General features: G+C 39.8%; 2 protein-coding genes across 2 annotated transcripts in view; one reads left to right on the forward strand and one right to left on the reverse strand.

Moving 5' to 3' along the window:
• Positions 1–4564, forward strand: part of LOC105933243 (sodium- and chloride-dependent GABA transporter 2) — a 38069-nt gene extending 33505 nt beyond the window's left edge. Inside the window, exon 14 of the mRNA XM_012872693.3 lies at positions 45–4564. Coding sequence (XP_012728147.2) covers positions 45–161 — 117 coding nt within the window. The 3' untranslated portion in view covers positions 162–4564. The remainder of the gene's footprint in view (positions 1–44) is intronic.
• A 2837-nt stretch (positions 4565–7401) lies between these two features.
• Positions 7402–9820, reverse strand: ppil1 (peptidylprolyl isomerase (cyclophilin)-like 1). Its single transcript, XM_012872717.3, has 4 exons — positions 9622–9820; positions 9281–9435; positions 7878–7946; positions 7402–7686 (listed from the first exon to the last, which is right to left on the reverse strand). Exons 1-4 carry the CDS (start codon positions 9675–9677, stop codon positions 7466–7468), a joined length of 501 nt encoding a protein of 166 aa, XP_012728171.1. The 5' UTR covers positions 9678–9820; the 3' UTR covers positions 7402–7465.
• Between the last annotated feature and the right edge of the window lie 9992 nt (positions 9821–19812).

Here is a 19812-nt window from a genome sequence, read left to right on the forward strand (position 1 = left end):
TCGAAACAGGAAGCATATTTTCACATTATTAATACTCTCCTCAGCGGCTCAAGACAACCTCCCAGCCTGCTGATGACCTTCCAGGAATGGAGAAGGAGATGCAATGTACCAATGCATTGATGCATGTTCAGACCGAGGACCAAAATGACACTAGGTTATAAAAAGTATACATTTTCCACAAACAGAACTTATATATGCACATATGTTAAACAAAATTCAGCTTCAATATTCTTAGTATATGGTGGCGTGTCAGTTACTATTTCCATATTTTCTATACACAATGGTGTTTCTGAGACATTTTTTTTAATCCAGCCTTTGAGCAAAGGGTTTGTAGCAATCTGCCAACAACAACATCCAGGATCCCAAACAAGCAGACCTGGAATCAAAGCATGAAGACACGATAAAATTATAGAGACCACATTATATTGCTATTATGTTCAATCTGACTATGTTTGCTTGCTCTCTTGCTCAGAGGTCTAACCCAAATGAGACCGAATTACAAAAACACTCACACTGAGAGAGGAGTAGAAGAAGCAGCAAAAACGTATCAAAATCTGCCGATGTAGCACCTTCTTTCAGGGCTGTGGACATGTGTTCACATTTTATGTAAATGGTAGACTCCTACCATTGTAAAACAATGGAAGGATAAGGTTTTGTATCATTTTTTTTTCCTTTCAATGATTCCTTCTCCTGGAATTAAAACTAGGATGTGGCATTTACACACCATGACTTAGAGCACACCTAAACTCAGATCAGCTATTTTTAAGTCTTAAAGAAAGAAAAATTAAGGAAAGGTTTGGCAGTAAACGTCACAGCATTGGAAAACCTGTAGATATCCCTTTAAAGTATGACATATTTAATGTGGAAAATGCTTTTGGGTGTTGAGCAGCAGAGTGGAGTTTGTGGACCCATAAAAATGTTTTTCAAAATCCTCTCCTGCTCACGCAACACAGCTTTGGCTGGAGGCAGTGGGATGGTGTGAGGCGTTCGGCATTTCCCTCACTGGATATGAAGGGCTCGTGGTCATCAGAGGCAAGATAAATAATATACGGATGAGATTCTGCGACATGTGGCAATTCCATATCTCTTTGAGAATGAACTCCGTTCACCAAGATGTCAAAACTTTCCCCACAAAGCAGCGTTTCTCAGAGACTGCTTCCAGAATTTGGGAGCGTAGAGGATGGGATTGGCTAGCCTTCAGTCCTGACCTCAACCCCAGTGAAGATTTGGCCGTGCAGCTTGTGCCAGGGTGACAAACACCAACACATGGCTCTACATATGATAAATGGTGGGTTGAAGAACAGGATGCTCTCCCACAACTTTGCCAACATAAGGAGGAGGTGCCAGGGCTGTGTATGGCTCTCCCCTTAAGCCAGTGTTTGTTCTATTAATGCATTTCTAAATCATTTTGTTTCCTTTCAACTTCAACCATATAATCTAATAATGACCCCTAACAAGAGTCGGCAGAAGAATAAGCTGCAAGTTTTTATGGTTGCAACCCATATTTTCAAATCTGCTACTCACCCAATAAATGCATTTTCCTTCCAAATGTGTCACCGTTTAAAGGAAAGTAAACAGGATTTAAACAGTATAAATTTACCGGGGGAAATAATACATTGCTACAACAAAGAAATAGGTGACCAAACACAAACTTCCTTTATTTGTGGGGTAAGTTTGTATTGTAGAGGTTGGTTTGTTTATATATGTGGTGATTGTTAATAATTCAGAAATATTCGAGATAATCTGTTAAAAGTAGATGTAGCTTAATTTATTTGATAATGAATTTAAAAAATATTAGTACGCACTTACAAAATATCACTTTGAAAAGTAATTTTTAAAAACACCTTAAAAGCAGAGACTGGGTTAACTAATGTTTCTACAAGTTGAGGAGAGAAATAGGGATGATGGGAATTCCAGCTTTGAGTAACCGACCTAAACAATACGAGTGATTTATGTTTTTTTTTATTATTGAGGACCCGATATATATTTTGCTTTAAGTCCACACTATTTACATAGTTAGCTGTGGTTCAGGGTATATTTTTATTTCACCATAAAGTTACTTGTGGTGACGAGAGGAAAGAAACAAAGACTGCAGCATTCATCTAAAAGATGCATTTAAAAAGCTTACTGTTTTCTTCACCTTTACAAAAAGAGCCATGAACAACTAATGAAAACCTTTTCCCAGTGAGCAAAAGCAAATATCTCCTCTTTTTTCATTTAAAAAATGTTCTTGATTAATAACATCTGTGGTTTTGTTTTTCGGGGTAATCTTTGTTTCCTTTTACAGCCCTGGGAAAGGATTTCAGTCTACGTATTGTAATTTGTATTTATCCTTTTAGTTCATTATTTTTGACTCAGTGGTTTGCTTTTTTTGTCCAAGTCCTCGTCCCTCAAGCTTGACTTTCGGAAAATGCTTCTTTAGATTAGGTGCTTATGCTTTAATCTACTCAGAGTAACAGTGATTAAGGACGGTCCACGCTGGCTTCAGGGTAGATATTTACCGTTGATATGATTTTTGGAACCCTAATACCATTTTAAGAAAAAAAAAAAACTGCTTTGTCTCATAAAACTTTGTAAAATTTCTCTTCCATGTCCTCATACACGTAAACAGGGAAATCCATTTTTATATAGAGGACCAAAAACTGCTTTACTTTTTAAGTTTAAAAAGTTAGTAAAACTCCACTTTTTGAATGTTAAAGCTGCAGTATTCATGAGATTTTGCTACTTGAGCAAAGCTCTGGTATCCAACTATTTGCGTTGCATTCCACATTCACAGCAGGGGCTAAATAACAACCGATGTTCGCTTGCCGCTAAATATTCAAGCATTCACAATAAGCCAGAAATACAGCATCAATTTATGCTTGACAGCTCTCTGCAGGGCCCTGAGGATTTAGGGGCTGACCTGTGTTGACATTTTCACTCTTGCTTATGTGTACAACTCGTGCTTCTGTTTTGGTTGCTAAACCCTGCACAGCCCGTCAGTGTGAGGTTGTTCATCCCTTAGTAGGACGACAGTGGCAGACTGAGGCCAAAACACTGTTGACGGGTTAAGTTTGCTAAAATATTTATAGGAAATGTTTTACCTTCCTCCAAGTTAAGTATCCTACAGTATTGTTTGGACTCCTGATAAGTACATGCTGTTTTTGCAGTGTGCTGGAACATTTTGACTAGCAACTGTGTGTAAAGAGGACAAACTATATTGTAGATAAAATCGGAACCCCATTAACAAGGCCTGCTGGCAATTTATCTCAATATCCTCCATGGTCACTTATTTTAACCAGCCACAATAGCAGATTGGCAGTCACACAATTGCAAATTTACCTTGTGTTTGTAGCTTACAATAATACAAAGCTTCAGGTAAATTAACCTCTAGCCATGCTTTTCTTTGATGCTGATATTGTTGCATTTTAAGTGCAGCTTTAAGCCACGGTGCCGTAGATGTATTTAGACATGCCATGAGGATCATACATACACCACATATATGCTCCATTTTTGGAGAACTTACCCAATAATAATGTTACATAAATACATACTACGTTCATCTGACAATCAGTATGCAGTGATTCCCCTTGCCTAAGCATTCCCAGTACTTAAAGTCGCTGCCACAATAAAGGACAAAGACCTTATTTCTGATTAATTTGGTTAACCGTCATTTGACCTTTTGAGGACAATTCAACGGGTAATAGTCTATGCAAACGCTGTGTCTGCACTGGTGAAAATTCACTCCCTTCAGCATGCCAAATGCTTGAAGTGGGTGCTTCAGTGAGTGAGACTGGCCTATTGTTTGGCTGATTTAGCTAATAATAATTGGACCACTTAGAAACACTCAAATATTGTTCTTATAGAATTTAGATACCTTTATTGTCCCACAATGGGGAAATTCAGACATTGAAGGTTCAGCCCAAGTATGGAAAAAAAACATTAGGAAAGGATTCTTCAAATTATATGGCTCCTTATTATGTCATTTGACTAAAATGATCATTCAAAATACTGATTTATCAGGATGGTCCTACTTGGCTTTGGGTAGCAATCTAAAATTTAAATATTACATAATATAATCTCATGTCTCAAGGCGGACTACAATGTTTTCTTTAAAATTCTGCTAGTAATTGTTTAACGACTTGGGGAGCACTCGTGTTATAGGCTTTGAACTTTAACCCCCTCAATGGTTGGGTGTTAATTATAAGATAAGATAAGATAGTCTTTATTGATCTCACAATGGAGAAATTCACTCGTCACATTATGTATTGGAAAAGAAAAAAAAGACGAGGCGGTAACGTGACAAAAGTAACACACTCCAATGTTGTAATACACAGCATTATTTACACCCTTTATCCTAATATCCACAAAATGTTCAAAACAGGGAAGAATAAGCAACATACATACTTCATAGATGTGACAGGCTTTGATGTTTGTCAAAATGCATTTCATCTCTTAAAGTTTAGACTGATGAGACCAGAGGTGGCTACTTACTAGTTTTAGTAGTTGTTTTACTGCACTGTACTTTTTACATTTACTTGAGTCATATTATCACTCAAGTATCACTACTCTTACTTGAGTAAAATATCTGGCTACTCTACCTACTGCAAGAAACTTCATGAATAAAGAACATACTTGTTTTAACCAAAAATGCATCAGAGAGACAAAAACCTAGAGTTTCTGTTAAAGTGAGACTTCTAACTGGTGCACAGGCTTTGTTATTTTAATGGGATTTTCCATCTACTGAGCTTATTGAGACAATTGTAGGTCAAATGAACGTACAGTAAACAGCAGAGATTGTCATTGGAAGAACTTTGCACTGTTCTAACATGCACTATATACGTTAAGTGCTGTAAGTATTGCTTTGAGGTTTAACTTTGAAAACAATTATTTAGAAAAGGGTTTCTTCTGCCTGAATTCCTTATTTTGCGACCATGTTATTCCTTGTATATATTTTTAATTTTTGTCTTTAAAATACCAGTATTTGCGCAAAACCATATATTTTTGTCTGTCCAATAACATCATTTAAACATTAAATCATCAGCTGTTATGATTAGTTGCTCAGCACTTGAGTAGCCTTCTTACTGAATACTTTTTTTTACTCTTACTTGAGTAAGAGTATTTCTTGGCTGACTACTTTTCACTTTTACCTGAGTAAAAATATGTTGAAGTAGTGCTACTCCTACCAAAGTACAATTTGTGGCCACTCTACTCACCTCTGGATAAGACATTAAGAATCAAGAACCATTAATGCCCTTATATGTTACCATAATTACATTTTTGGTGGGGCAGAGACTGGCACAGATTGCACATATTCACACATAACACACAGTTGTTGTCTTTTTTTGGGGGGTGTGTGTGGGGGGGGGGGGGTGGACATGGTACTAGACATACCAACATATGTGGGAGCGTAAATAACAGTATTTGTAGGAGTAAACTATCTTCTGTTGCTGTGACTAAGCAAAGATGGTGGAAAAACAATGAATCAGGAAGCAAAATAATGACTGTTTCAAGAGAATAAATAGAAATCTGCCAGCTGGACCACAAGTGCCGGGCAGAAATCAGGTTATACGTTACACAGAAAGTCAGTAGAAGCTTCATTTCAAAGTATGTGCCTTGTTGAAAAACAGCGCTTGTCGTATCTGTGTGGGTGTGTTGGAAGAAATACTTCAGGGATGTTTCGCAGTGACACAAACCCTGTGCGCCTGTTTAGCAACAGAAGGAAAAGCCAAGTGGTGATATTCTTCCAGCACTTATTACAACTCCATGTTGCTTTACAGCAATACCTCTCAATGTAAGGGCATTCAACTTGTTTTATATTGTTGATCACCAGAATTTACCTCACAATGCTGAAATAAGTGTACAAGAAAGGACTCAAGCACCAAACTTTTTCACTTAGAAACACGTGAATTTAAACTTAGAATTTGTGATAGAAAGAATTGCATCGTTCCAATAAATTGTAGGTTGCATTTGGGTAAAGCCATATCTGACATTTTATCAGTGCCTGAACCTGTTCTGATGTGACTTTTATCCATCACCAACAAAGAAAAAAGTAAAAACGAGTCTGTGAACTCTTATGTTCCCAGGACATTTTGAGCATGGTTAATCTGACATGACTGCTTATAATGGCTTTTATCTAATATACTTGTTTACATAACACATACATATTTTATACAATGGAAAAACCAAATACATTTTTTTGACTGTTAAACTGTTAAGCTATGATATACTGTTACTTTTACAGAGCCTTATATATGTTGGTACAAAGTATTTTCTTTAAACCTTGATAAAGCCTTTTGTCTGTAAGTGGGACTTTAAAGTTGCATAATAAAATACTTTCTGGGGTAGAATGACTCTGTTTATTGTTAATGTATGTCTGTGCGGAGTGGATGAAGTGCAGTTTGGTTTTGTTTCTGTTTGTACAAAAAGATTTGAAAAAATAAAACACGCTCTTTTAACTGTTTCTTGTAAAATAAACAGGTTTTCATCACCGCTTACCATCATTAATGCAAGGAGCTGCCATATTGGACCTGACAATCAGCCTAAAATTTTTTTCCCAACTTTCCATTTCCTCTCAGGCCTGAGAAAACCACGGGATATCCCAGAATGAGAGTGTTGCCAGGAAGAATGATGGATGTTTGCGTTAATATTTTTGTGTGTTGCTTATCTTCTGTTTCACCCATCATAAATTATAAATAGGCTAAACTTATATAGCGCTTTTCCAGTCATACTGACCAATCGTGTGTGGACTTCACCCAATCGCACTCACTAACACGTGCACACACTTCGATACGCAGATCGGTAGGCAACTTGGGTGTGCCTTTCCGAGGGGCATAATCACAACCAACTACTCTACCCATTGAGTCACAGTTGTCCCCTTAGGACTTACATATGGATATTAGTCAGTGGCTGAATCTGGAGACCTCTTCACTGAACTCAGAATTATTTGTTTGAATCTTTCATGGTTTGAGTAGTTGTACGATATAAAAATAGGCTTATTGTTTAAATAATCATGACCGGGGCTTATTTTATGCATTATGAACCCTTTTTTATCTTCTTAACAAATGTCCAAAAAAACAGAACCCCCAAAACTCAGAGGTGTTTACATACAGGAGCTTCAACGCTTCATGATTTTCACAGAAAGAATTAGACATCCTTAACGGTAGGAAGTTAGTAATTGCAGATATATGTTTTAAAGAGATCTTCAAAGTTCTCCTGAAAAGAGCTTATGTAGTTTAAAGTCAGAATGGAGGGATATAAATAAGCTTAACTTTTTATAATTTGTTAAGCTACATGCATTATTTTCAGCAGAAATCTAGAAATCTAGTTAAGTTTCAGATTGGTATTTTGGTAATTCTGCTAGTCTTTAATCGTTACACTACAGCAAAAAAAAAAAAAAAAAAAAAAAACTTAAGTCTTGAAAATGTTTTCAAATATTTATTTTACAAATCAGTAAAAAAAAAATACAAATTAAAAAAATATTTGTCTAAAGAGGTACAGTGGCTCTGACAATTTTAATATCATCGACCGGACGATCTTGACTGTTTGTTTCCACCAGCCCAATCCGGTTCAGCACTCCCATCCCTTGGCTCACTCTTCCAAAAATACTGTGCTTCCCGTCCAGCCACTGAGTGGGTCCGAGAGTGAGGAAGAACTGACTTCCGTTGGTGTCTGGTCCCGCGTTGGCCATGGCCAGAATCCCAGCGCCTAAAGACACACGCAAAGGAAAAGAGATGATTTTCTGATGCTCACAGATGCTGAAGGCACGATTTAACTCAACAGAAAACCAACGTGCTTTTGGGCAAAATCAGGAGACAAAATATTTTAGTAAAACGTGAGATTTATTGATTCCTACAAACCCGACCACGTGTTGATTTATACTTTCTCTCTGTGATTACCTGTGAACTTCAGCTCCGGGTGAAGCTCATCCTCAAACTGTTTACCATAGATGGAGGCACCGCCTCGACCTGTGGGTGAAAACAAAGATCACCAAATGCACATTTAATCAAGCAACCTAACAAAAACATAAAAACATGCTCATACAGGACCCTCAGTGTTTACTGGCACTGCTGGTAGAGATCTAGCAAAAAGCTTAAAATAAATTCACTCTGTACAGCGGCACCATAATCTGACACTATAAATTTACAAAAATCTAATCCTTATTTTGATTACCAATACATGTAGGTTAATTTTTTTTTATATTAACAAATAACTTCAAATAATTCTTAAGAAATATCCATCCATCCATTTTCTAACACACTTATCCCTATTGGGGTAGCGAGGGGTGCTGGTGTCTATCTCCAGCTCTCAATGGGCGAGAGGTGGGTTACACCCTGGACAGGTCGCCAGTCTATCGCAGTCCTAAGAAATAAATGTAACTAAATAAATGTAAATGTTAGAATCACAAGCCTTTGTGAATTTTAAAGGTATTTTATGTGATAAACCCAGAACATAGTATTTAAGTGTAAAGTGGAAGAAAAACGGCATTGTTTTTAAAGGCTTTCCAAATAATGTGAAAAAAAAAGTATTGAGTGCCTCTGTACCTGGTTCTCTGAGTCAAGAAGACTTTTTGCAGAGATTAGTTTAGGGATGTTGTGCTGAAAGGTGAAACTACCCACTGCATTCACAAGTCTTTTTGTACCATCAATTAGGTTTCTGTTTATTTGCCTTCATTTAACTCCATTCGCCTTCCCTTCAACACCAAGTGGTTCTTCAAAACAGGAAAAAAACAAAGAGATGCTGCCCCCAATGATGACAATATGAAGCCTCCTGAGGAGCTGAGGCTTTCCATCCAGTTGCTCAACACTTCCGCCGAGGCATCAGGGTAAAAGTTAATTTACTCTGCTGTGCCATCAAGTGGACAATGAATGTATAACAGGCAGAGTGATTATTTGACATGAAGGTGTGTGAAGCTATAAACTGAATGAACGGTGTGTGTGATACCAATAAAACTCTGACTCTGATCTCTGTAGGATTTTGATCTGTCTGTAAGACACAGCTGAGTCTAAAAGGAAAGTGCAATCTTATACACCACTCATTCCAGTTACAAATGGTCATTAGAATACCTTAACAGGGCACATATGAAGTGAGTGAGACGTGCTGCAGAACAGCTGTGTCTATCCTGAGATCAAAGTCCATTCACTAATTAGGCGATTTCTGAACTGAGATGAACTTGCATGTATTTAGGAGCATCAGAGTAAAGAGGTTTAAATACAAATGTCAGGTTTTCATTTGTAAAAACACACGCGGTATCATTTCCTTCCTTTAGTTCTGCCTGCGTCCTGCTGTGTGCTGAACCCACCTGTCCCTGTAGGGTCTCCTCCCTGCACCATGAAGTCTTTGATGATCCGGTGAAACTTGGTGTTGTTGTAGTAGCCTCTTCTGCTCAGCTCTGCGAAGTTCTTGCAGGTTTTTGGTGCATGGTTCCAGTAGAGCTCCACCACAACTGTCCCCATCCTGGGGGAAAACAACACCATCGCTGCCTTTAGCATCTCCAGCACCACTTTGTAGTAAAAAAAATATATAAATTAATACATTCATATAATAGGTAAGCTTTTTTAAGTGGGATCCACAAGCAAGGTTCGGTACACACTAGAATGAAAGCTAACAAACCTAGCATACAGTGTTTTCATACTGACTTACGTCGTCTCCACAGCCACGGTGGGCGGCTGCCATGTGTCTGGAGGTATCCCGGACATAACAAGGCCGAACAGCAGACCGCAGCTCCAGCAAAACCAAACAATGCTGGTATATTTTTTTAAAATAGCAACTTATCACAGCTTCGGGTTCATTCAAAACGATCCCGGTGTGACTTCCTTTTCTTCTTCTTCTATTTCCCGTCGATTGCTCAGAATGTTGGGGGGAACTTCACCGCCCCCTGCTGGGGAAATCTATAGATACAAACACGTGTTCACGTCGATGGGTCAAACTCACGTCGATGGGTCAAACTCACGTCGTCGTTTCGAAACCACTGAGCTATATAACGAAAGATACAAAAATATATATATATATATTTTTTTTTTTTTTTTTTTTTTTTTTTTTGTAATTTGCCTCCATCTTTAATACTCTCAAACTGTGACAGAATCAGCAAAGTACTAACCCTAAAAAAATAAAATAAAATAAAAATCACAAAAGCTTTCTTTAAATAGTTATTTATGTTGACAAAATATGTTTCCAGATAATTATCTTCATCTTTTTGCAAGGGACAATGCACATTAAAATAGAGGAGTCATAAGAGAACTCCCTCTTCTTATAGTATAAAGACATTTTTGAGCAGTTAATCTGAAGTGAGTGGTTATAAGAATTGACTTGTGCCTGTGACCCTATGCGTAAAAAGAATATGCCATATATATACATAAAGTTGTTTAGTAAAATACTTTGTGGGGTAGTAGGACTTTACTCGTTGATAATGTTTATGTCTGTGTAAAATGAGTGAAGTGCAGCTTGATTTAAAATAATAATAATAATAATAATAATAATAATAATAATAATAATAATAATAATAATAATAATAATAATAATAATAATAATAATAATTGCAAAACACTGCAGAATAAAAGCTTCAACTTTTTCCATGGGAGGACATTTTTCACTTTTGTTAAGGAAAGGTAAATAAGGACATTTGCAGTCAATATGATCTCAATTTGGAGATTTTCTGATAAGTTAGCTTCATTGGGGGATATTTAGATAAAGGGCACACAAAAATAGAGAATTTATTTCCTCTGTCTTCAACAAATTAAACCAAACACATTTTGCCCACTGTGGGGCAGACTTGTGCTGCTGCTGATCAGTTGAAGTCTGTTGTATTTCTTCTATTTCTGAAAGGTCTAATCAACAGCTGTCACCTTCTCACCAAGCTTCTTGCTGACAACCTTGTAGCCTCATTCAGGGTAGACCCAGGCTTTGCTGGAGTGACTGTATGTCCCTTCAGGCACGAGCACTTCAACCTTTATATAAATTCACATCATCCTCTTTTTCTTCTCCCTCTCATTAATATTATTGATATTATCATAATTGTTGTAAGACCAAAACCTGATGTGTAACACATTTAAATATTACAGCAAGTCCTAGTATAAATATTTTATATTATATTTTATCTCCTCTATTCACAATGCCAGCAAGTGATACATAAATATACGCTTTCAAGTCCTCTGCAATGCTAGCAACACTAACAACACCAAAAATAATTTATTATTTTAATAGATCCAGGAATGTTTTCTTGATTTAATACACTTATGACATTATCAGTGTCTTGTGAATTAAAATTAAACATGATGTTGTGTGGTTGATCTTTTACTGGAGAGTCCAGAAACACTGAAGGTCGTGTTATAGACAGCGGTGTTGTTGGATGGAAGTTCAGAAAAGGTTCTTTGTTTCTTTATGATTTTATTTCTGCTAATCAATTCAAAAACGTTAGCTGCACATGTAATTTTGAGTAACCTTTGTCTATTTCCCTCATGTAAAGGTAAAACTGGAGTTGATTTAAAGCATCTACAAGTAGTTCTACAATTAAATATCTGAAACAGAAGTTTTACTGTACTTCTTGTGCATTATTATTATGTCCTCTTTGTAATACAGTTTGTTAAATGCAGCTTAGATTTCCTTTTTTTCTTTTTCAATTTAACTGTAAGTTCTTAGTAAAGGGGTTTTATATCCTTTATGTTTCTACTTCAGTCAATGACTTTCCACATTATTTCACAGATGTGTAGGCAGCCTGCCATCCCGCCTGATGTCAGCTCTGGATCATGAAAGAAGGTTTTGTGTTTAAAGTCCCGCTGGCCTCCCGTCTCCTGCAGCGACGAGCTGTCCAGTGATGCCTGAGCTGTGTTCAAAGTGGCGTCAGATGAGGACATGAGCATGCCCCACAGGTCATTTCTCTGGGATATGAACAAATATAATAGCAGTGCGTGTTCTTTGGATTACATCTGCATTACCAATTACTAAAGCTGTATTCAAGCTTTTTTTACTCCTTTTAGCCAACTTACAGCCTCAGCCATTTTATCTTCTTTTAGTTTTTACACTAACGCAAAAATATCCTGATTAGTTCTGATTCAAATAATCATCAACTGCTTGCTGCTCTTTTGGACCCGAGTATTCATACGTCATAAATGCTCTCATGGAGTTCCATCACATTAGTGATCCAAAACAAAAATGAGAAGGTATGTGCACGGTTGATCTACACAACATTTTAGAAATAACGTTTTTATCCAACTTGGACCTTCCTTAGATAAAATGTGTAAATTACAAAAAGACTTTTGAATTAATTTAGATCCAAGACACTTCTCTCCTTTCATACATTACAAACCTTTGCAACCCTACACCTTCATCTACTGATGTGTGCTTCATCACATTATATATTGCCCAAAGTATTGGGTTGCCCCCTCATATCGTTGAGCTCAGGTGTTCCAACCACTTTATTGGCTACGCTATTGAAAATCCAGCCACTAGACAGGAAGAATCCTCCTACACACATTTGTGAAAGACTGGCTTGCTGTCTGTGCAATCCAAGGGGGTTCTACACTGTAACTTCTTTCATGAACTCTTATTGCTACTAAATATTCAGTCAGCTGTTAGCATTAAGGTATTAAAGAGGAAGCAATTGAAAACAACAACAATAAAGGTGTTGGCCACATAAAGTCACAGAGTGAGGTACGCAGATGCTGCAGTGCAGGGTGAACATAGGTCACCGACGTCCTGCAGTCTAAACAGCTACACATCTCCAAACTTCATGTGGCCTTCAGATTACCACAAGAACATTTGGTAAATAGTTTCATGGTATTGGTTTTCATGGCTGATCTAGTGCAACCAACTCCCATGTCATCAAGTGCAGTGCAAAGCATTGAATGCAGTTTTGTAAAGCACATCTTGAACATGCTCAAACATGGTTGTGCATCAGTGCACAAAGCAAGGTCCATAAAGACATGGGTCAGTGATTTTGGCTTGGAAGAACTTGACTCACCACAGTCATGACCTCAACCCATTAATTAATTAAAGCAGAGACTGTGAGCCAGGCTTTCTCGCCCAACATACGTGTCTGGCCTCACAGATGCTCTTGTGCAATAATGGTCAAACATTTCCATTATCACACTCCTAAACCTTGTGGAAAGCCTTCCCAGAAGAGTTCAAGCTGTTCTATCCATAAAGAATGCGGCAACATCATGTCAAACCATATGGATTAAGAATGTGATGTCAATCAAGTTCCTCTGAATGTGAGACCCAATACTTTTGACTGTAAAGTGAACTATCCTGCGTGAATTTCTGCAAAGCAACAGGTGAATTCTGGAAAAGTAACCCCAAAGTTTACATGCTTTTTTAATAGCCACCAAGGATTTTATTAATATCTAATTAACACTGAAAACTCCAGCCAAAACAAATAACTGGTACAGCACGATTGATATTATTTTATCATTTCATTGTTTTGAAATGTTGCTGTTTTTTGAAAATGAAACTAGCTCTGAGTTGGCTTAGCACCTGATGTTTCAGGATCTTAACAAGTCTTCTCCTGGTAAGTGTGAAATACCCGATCCCTGGGAAAAAGGCAAAGAACATGTCGGACCCACAATAAAGGCCCGCAGCTGCAAAAGCATGAGCAAACCAGTTTTGTTCCGCATTCCACAAGCAAAAAAGGGGACTTTGATGCACAAAACTGGAAAGAAATCAGCAAAGATGTGTAAATGAGCAAATATTTTTTTTTTTTAAATATGCCATCTGTTTTAGCAATAAATTGTCTACACTGGAAACAATCTGGTCCTCTGTTCTGTCAGAATCCTCGTGTTGATGAATTGCATCCCTCATGTTGCTGCCTTGCCTTTTTGGCTTTCTAAACAGAATTTGCATGTCAGGTAAGGAGACAGCAGCAGTTGAGATTTCTTTCCAAAGATCTTTCTTTTACATTCATGACCAAGTATTGGCTTGATTCAGGTGTGGGTGTTACAGTGAAATAAAGAGGTTTGATTTATTGACAGGAGAGGACATGAAAAGGTTTCCAAAACTAAGAAAAAAGGTTGTTTTATTAGAAATTATTCGTATATACATACATATACATATACATACAACATGATATTAGCCCAATAAGTTTGTTGGGCATAAGAATACTTATTCCCTCAATCTACTAGTCTAGACAACACATGTAGTTAATAAAACTTGGAGTGATATATTGTGAGTCACACAGAAGCAACAGAAGTTACGCAAACGTTTGACTGATCGTGGGATCTGCCAGGAGCAGGTTGTTAGCCGGGGAAACAGGCTCAGAAAAGCCAGAAAAAGTTTAGTGCAGCTGTGTCCTCAAGTGTTTGAAGTGAGAGTTAGCAACACTCGTAATATCCTGAACTAATTCAAACATTTACTAAAGAAAGCTAGGAAAGAAGCATCAAGCAAAAAGTATACTTCAGCTAAAAAAATACACTGACAGGAAACAACTGAACTTTAACAGGATTAACCTAAAACAAGCATTTTGAAAACTTAAAGTGCTATAAAATATAGAAAATAATTTTGATCAAGTGTTGGGTTTTAATTTGTTTTTATTTTAAAAACATGAGGGGGCGGGGGGGCAAACCAACATTGTAAATCCAGGTATAACATAACAGGTAGAAACATAAAACTAAACTTTTTGTGTGTGTGTGTGTGTGTGTGTTCTATCTGGCAATGTCGCAATAAGAATTATTGTCTTAATGCCAAAAAGAGCTCAACAGATTTTATTTTCACAAGTATAGCCTTACTGCTTTCGCCATAGTGCTCCGCTTGATTTATATACGCAATAAGCTTTATTATAATCTATGCAGCGAATATTTCATGTTAAATGGACACTGAAACAAGAAGGTAGAAGAGAAATAAGGAGAAAAGGTGTAAGAGAAAGAGGACAGAAAAGGGAGAGAACGATACAACATCCTTAGTCTGCTTCTTCATCTGCAAAGAGAGATAAAAAGAACAGCAAAACCAACCGACAAAGTATTACAGGTTCAAACAAGCAACTTCTTCATACCATCACTGAAGAATATACAGTATTATTTAATACGGAATGTATAAAGTGACAGCTGAAGATTATAATAGGGGTTTTCTGTAGAGAAGTGAATCTGTAAGTACCTGGATCCAAGCACTTCTAGGTGTTTATGAGAGTGTGCTTGTGTATGTAAGGTTTATCCATGAGGAAAATGCTCAATAGTGGTTGTGAAGAGCCAAAGACCCAACCCAGAGCACCTAGGCAGACACCAGGGGAAACAAAACCTCACACACCCAAAGGGACATCCAGAGCAAAGATTCCCAAGAGGGGCCAACACAGGGAATCTGCCTCCTCCACCCAAGGGAAGAGGAGAGACGGCCCCCAGGAAACCCCCAACAGCCACAATGCCGAAGCCCCCGGAAGCCACAGGGATGAGCCCGCTGGCCCCCGGCGGCAGCCAGCTACGCTGCGGTGGATCCAGCCATGTGCCCCAGTGACCTGAGGCCCCAGGGGCACTCCGTCCCCCAGCGGGGGCCCCGAACAAGCCACTGGTGTCCAGGCCCTGCGAAGCAGCCGCAAGTAGCGAGCCAGTGCCCACCTGAGCACCCAGCCCTGAACACCGAGGACCATCAATGGACCAGCGGGCCAAGGCTCCAGCCAGCAGAGGGGAGCAGGACGGGTGGGATGGGTTCCACATTTAGTGGAGACCTGAGATGTCCCGGGAGAGGGTGCAGTACAAACCCAACCTGACAAAAACACAAACAGAAAACCACATACACACCCACCCGTCCCCACCCTAGAGCCCCCACACGCAAACATTCCTACAAGGGAAAAAAAGGAGATGCAGTACACACACTCGCACTCACCACACATATCCTATATTCCCAGGTCCAGCACCCCAGAGGGGCATCCAGCCCCTGGACCCGGTAAGGGAACCCTAAAATCAAGATTTGGGGGGGGGGGGGGGGGGGGGGGGACCACAACCCGACTTACCTATTTCATGCTCCGGTCCTAATTCCCCACCCCGCCCCAGACCAGACGACCCATAGTCCCACCCAGCCGGAGAAGGGGCCAACATGAACCGAAGGGGCCAACCAACCAGAGATCCCCCCCCCCCCCACCACCACCACCACCACCACAGGCCCTGAGGTGCTACCTCCTCCACACCCTCCCCTGTGTTGTGAGAATGTTATGAATGACAGTGTCTAAGATGCAAAATAAAATTGGGGTCAGGGATGTCACCAGACAGCGTGACTGAGAAATCCTCCCCTCTCCCAGGTGACGCCCCCACCCCTTAAGGTCCTACACGTGTGGCAGCGTGATGGAGCAGGCAGAGCGAGTTGTCCAGAGTTGGGGAGGAAAGGACTGGGGAGCATCATGCTCTACCAGGAAGCCAGCTCTCCTGCTGACTCCAATAGGCACCCCCGTTCTCCGAAAACCCACCCAAAGAGGGAGGCTCCGCCAACCACACCTGGATAGAACCAGCACCGAGAGATGGCATAAACCAGGATCGAGACAAGGAGTCCGACACGGAGCCCTCTAAACATCCACCCCCCTCCCCCCACTGAGGAATGAAAGTTTAATCCCACCCTAACACTAACATTGGAACAACTCCCAACCCACATACGACGATAGACACCCATTCTGGGTTCACCCTCCAAGTTTTAAATTAGTTTTAAATGCTTAAAAACAACATAAATTATTCATTCTAACATATTTTCCAGTATTTCAAAATGATATAACACAGTGAAAGGCATTTGTGATTGTGTTGGAGCACAGTGTCCAAGTTTCATATGACTCAAAGGGGCGTTGAAGCATAACAATAAAATCCACTTGAACATAAACCTGGCCACAGTGCCTTGCCCACTGCTTGACGTTTAAGCCACATTGGTCCAGTACAAGTTCCTTTATCCACTTTTTTCCACCACTAAATATCTCAGTAAATATTATTTAATAAGTAAATGACAGAATTTTCTTTCTCTATTGCATTCTCTCACGTCTTGTCGTCCTTGTTGTCGGATTCTTTTGTTTGCATTTGCTGTGTTTGAGTGACAATCGCACCTGCACATCTGAGCTGTCAGAGGTGTGATTTAGATTTACAGGAATAGTGAATTATTCTTATCGGATGAAGTGCAGATTAGCCACGGGAGCAAAGGCTGCTCCCCGAGGAGAATCTTTAAGTAGTCTGCCTCAAGCAGAGGAGTTTAAGTATCATGGTGTCTTGCCTACGAGTGAGGGTAGGATGGAAAGGGAGATGGACAGATGGATTGGGGCCTCATCTGTAGTAATGCAGGCACTGCTTTGGTTACCTATGGTCATGAGGTATGGATCATGACCAAAAGAACAAGATCCTGGATACAAGCGGCCAAAATTAGCTTTCTCCAGAGGGTGGCCATGCTGTCAGTTGAGGATCTTAAAGTAGAGCTGCTACTTCGCTGTTTCAAAACGAGCCAGTTGAGATGGTTTGTACATCTAATCAGAATATCACCGGGGCACCTTCCTTTGAAGGTTTTTGAGGCTCATCCTGCTGGAAGAGAACATGGAAGACCCAGAACTCACTGGAGGGACCATATATCCTGTCTGGCCTGTGACTGCCTTGAGATCACCTAGAAATGTTAGCTAAGGGATGTCTGTGGGGATACATATATTTAGGTGGCTAGATGGCTGGCTGGCTGGCTGGATGGACTAATTCATTTGAAAGTGTGCTTCACCGCCAGCCTGGAAACAACTTAAAAGTCCTACCTATTAGCAGATACAAGCAAATCTAGGGGATAAAATGAGGGGTGAACTGTGAAATGGCAATTAACCCATGAATCCTGTCAGCTTGGTCCTAATATTCTTTACACATACTACAAAACAAAACAGCGGGAAAACCCTTAGCAAACACATATCTCTACACCTGTTATTTCACTGAACAAAAAAAAATCTATCCATACAAATACTTAAAGGAAAAAGCAGACCCTGATCACTTCTTCCCTGATGTCCCCACTAAAACATTTGGGCCCCACAGCAGGCTATAGCTAGAGAATAACAAACTCTCACAAAAAAAGAGACTGGGACATAGAGCCACAGGCTTTACTGGAGCTTTGCCAAAACTACGGGCTTTGCCTTTTATTTTTTTTCGCCTCTCTATTCCAGGAAAAGCCCACAGAGACAGAATGTTTGATCCCCAACAAGAACCCCCTTCACAGCAGCGTTTTCCACTGAAAGGGGATTGATGGAGATGAATACAGGGCAATCATGGAGGAAAACCTGGTGTGGCCATTGTTTTAAGCCACAACATGTAGCAGAGCGTCAGTGGAAGGGTTTAGATGAATGCATAATACATGTTTAAATGGTGACATGCTGAAGAGTTTTGGATCAACTACAGCATGCAGGTGGACGTTTGTCTGTATGTGTTCTGAAAATGCAAAAATTAACACTATGTTTTAATCCAAGTAGTTGACTATATCTGTCTTGTCAGAACCAGTCGATAATCAGCTGATGCTTTGGTACAGCTGTTATAAACTAAATGCAACAAATGCTTTTCATTTAGATTTTTTTTTTAAATCAGCTTTAATCAGACAGGGGACAAGGATCACATAATCCTGGCACACTGAAAGAAAGTATATGCTACCCATCTCCTGAAAATAACTAGCTGTCAAATTCTCCCCTTCAATCTAATCTAAACTGTGCAGTATTAACCTTTTGCCGTGCACTTAAGTCTCTATTGAACAAAATGCATTTTCCCTTTTTGCATCAATCCAACGTGGCTCAGCTGTAACAAGCATCTACCGCCCTCCAATCTCCCTGCAAGCATCACACCGCACGGCTCCGCTCACTTTCGAGTGTTTCAGGAACATTTTCTTTCAAGGCCAGCCTAGGTTCCTCCAACTCCGCTGAAGACTAGGGTCAAACCGTGCTGACTCGAGAGGGGTTTTGAGTGAACGCACCTCTTTTGGCTGCGGGGTGAGGAGAAATGTGAAGGTTTTCTCTCCAGAAAATCTGGAGAGCGAGACATTAATATTAAGCACCACTATGAACAGAGTGGGTCAAACTAAAACATAATTTTGTTGTTTTCAAATCATGCCCCACACCCGAAGGGTAAAAAAATTAAGAAAGACACTTCAGCTTTCAGTGGTTGCACAGTGGCGCAGTGGGTAGCGCTGTTGCCTTGCAGCAAGAAGGTCCTGGGTTCAAGTACACCCCTGGGTCTTTCTGCATGGAGTTTGCATGTTCTCCCTGTGCATGCGTGGGTTCTCTCTGGGTACTCTGGCTTCCTCCCACAATCCAAAAACATGACTGTTAGGTTAATTGGCTTCTCTAAATTGTCCTTAGGTGTGAATGGTTGTTTGTCTCTCTGTGTTGTCCTGTGACAGACTGGTAACCTGTCCAGGGTGTACCCCGCCTCTCGCCCAGTGAACACTGGAGATAGGCACCAGCAACCCCTGTGACCCCATGAGGGATTAAGTGGTTTGGAAGATGGATGGATGGACTTCAGCTTTCTTTCCCCTGAAGAGCTGTATCAGATCTGTGGATTTATTGAGGCTTTCTTTTATTTTACACTCATTGAAAGCTGTTAATTTTTGTCTCTGAAGTTCCCATCCATCCACCTCTTGTGGTACAAAGCAGCGGCTGTCTGCCTTTCCCTGACTGCCGGCTTGTCTTTCTGTAGTAGGCCCCGCTGAAAGAAGCTGGAGCACGGTCAAAGCATGACGCTCTCTCAGCTGGCAGAGCAGCCCACAGACTGGTAGTAAGCTAGCAATCAAAACAATAGAAATAATATCACTGCAGTTAAAAATCTTTTAAGCTATTAACCTGTTCTCCTTGCTCCCGCCATGGCTGAGGCAAAAGATCTAACATAAATCTGCTAATATAAATTCTGTGATTGAAAACAGCCGTAAGAAGGACTGGTC

Source organism: Fundulus heteroclitus, chromosome 20, assembly GCF_011125445.2.
Source record: "Fundulus heteroclitus isolate FHET01 chromosome 20, MU-UCD_Fhet_4.1, whole genome shotgun sequence".
Lineage (NCBI taxonomy): Eukaryota > Metazoa > Chordata > Actinopteri > Cyprinodontiformes > Fundulidae > Fundulus > Fundulus heteroclitus.

What these genes read in the sequence shown, in the direction of transcription:
- ppil1 (XM_012872717.3), bottom strand. Translation starts at nt 9,677, where the DNA reads ATGTCCGGGATACCTCCAGACACATGGCAGCCGCCCACCGTGGCTGTG. An exon ending in ACCGTGGCTGTGGAGACGAC is followed by an intron (nt 9,436 to 9,621) that starts GTAAGTCAGTAT and finishes GTTTTCCCCCAG; the next exon opens with GATGGGGACAGTTGTGGTGG. An exon ending in AGGAGACCCTACAGGGACAG is followed by an intron (nt 7,947 to 9,280) that starts GTGGGTTCAGCA and finishes TTTCACCCACAG; the next exon opens with GTCGAGGCGGTGCCTCCATC.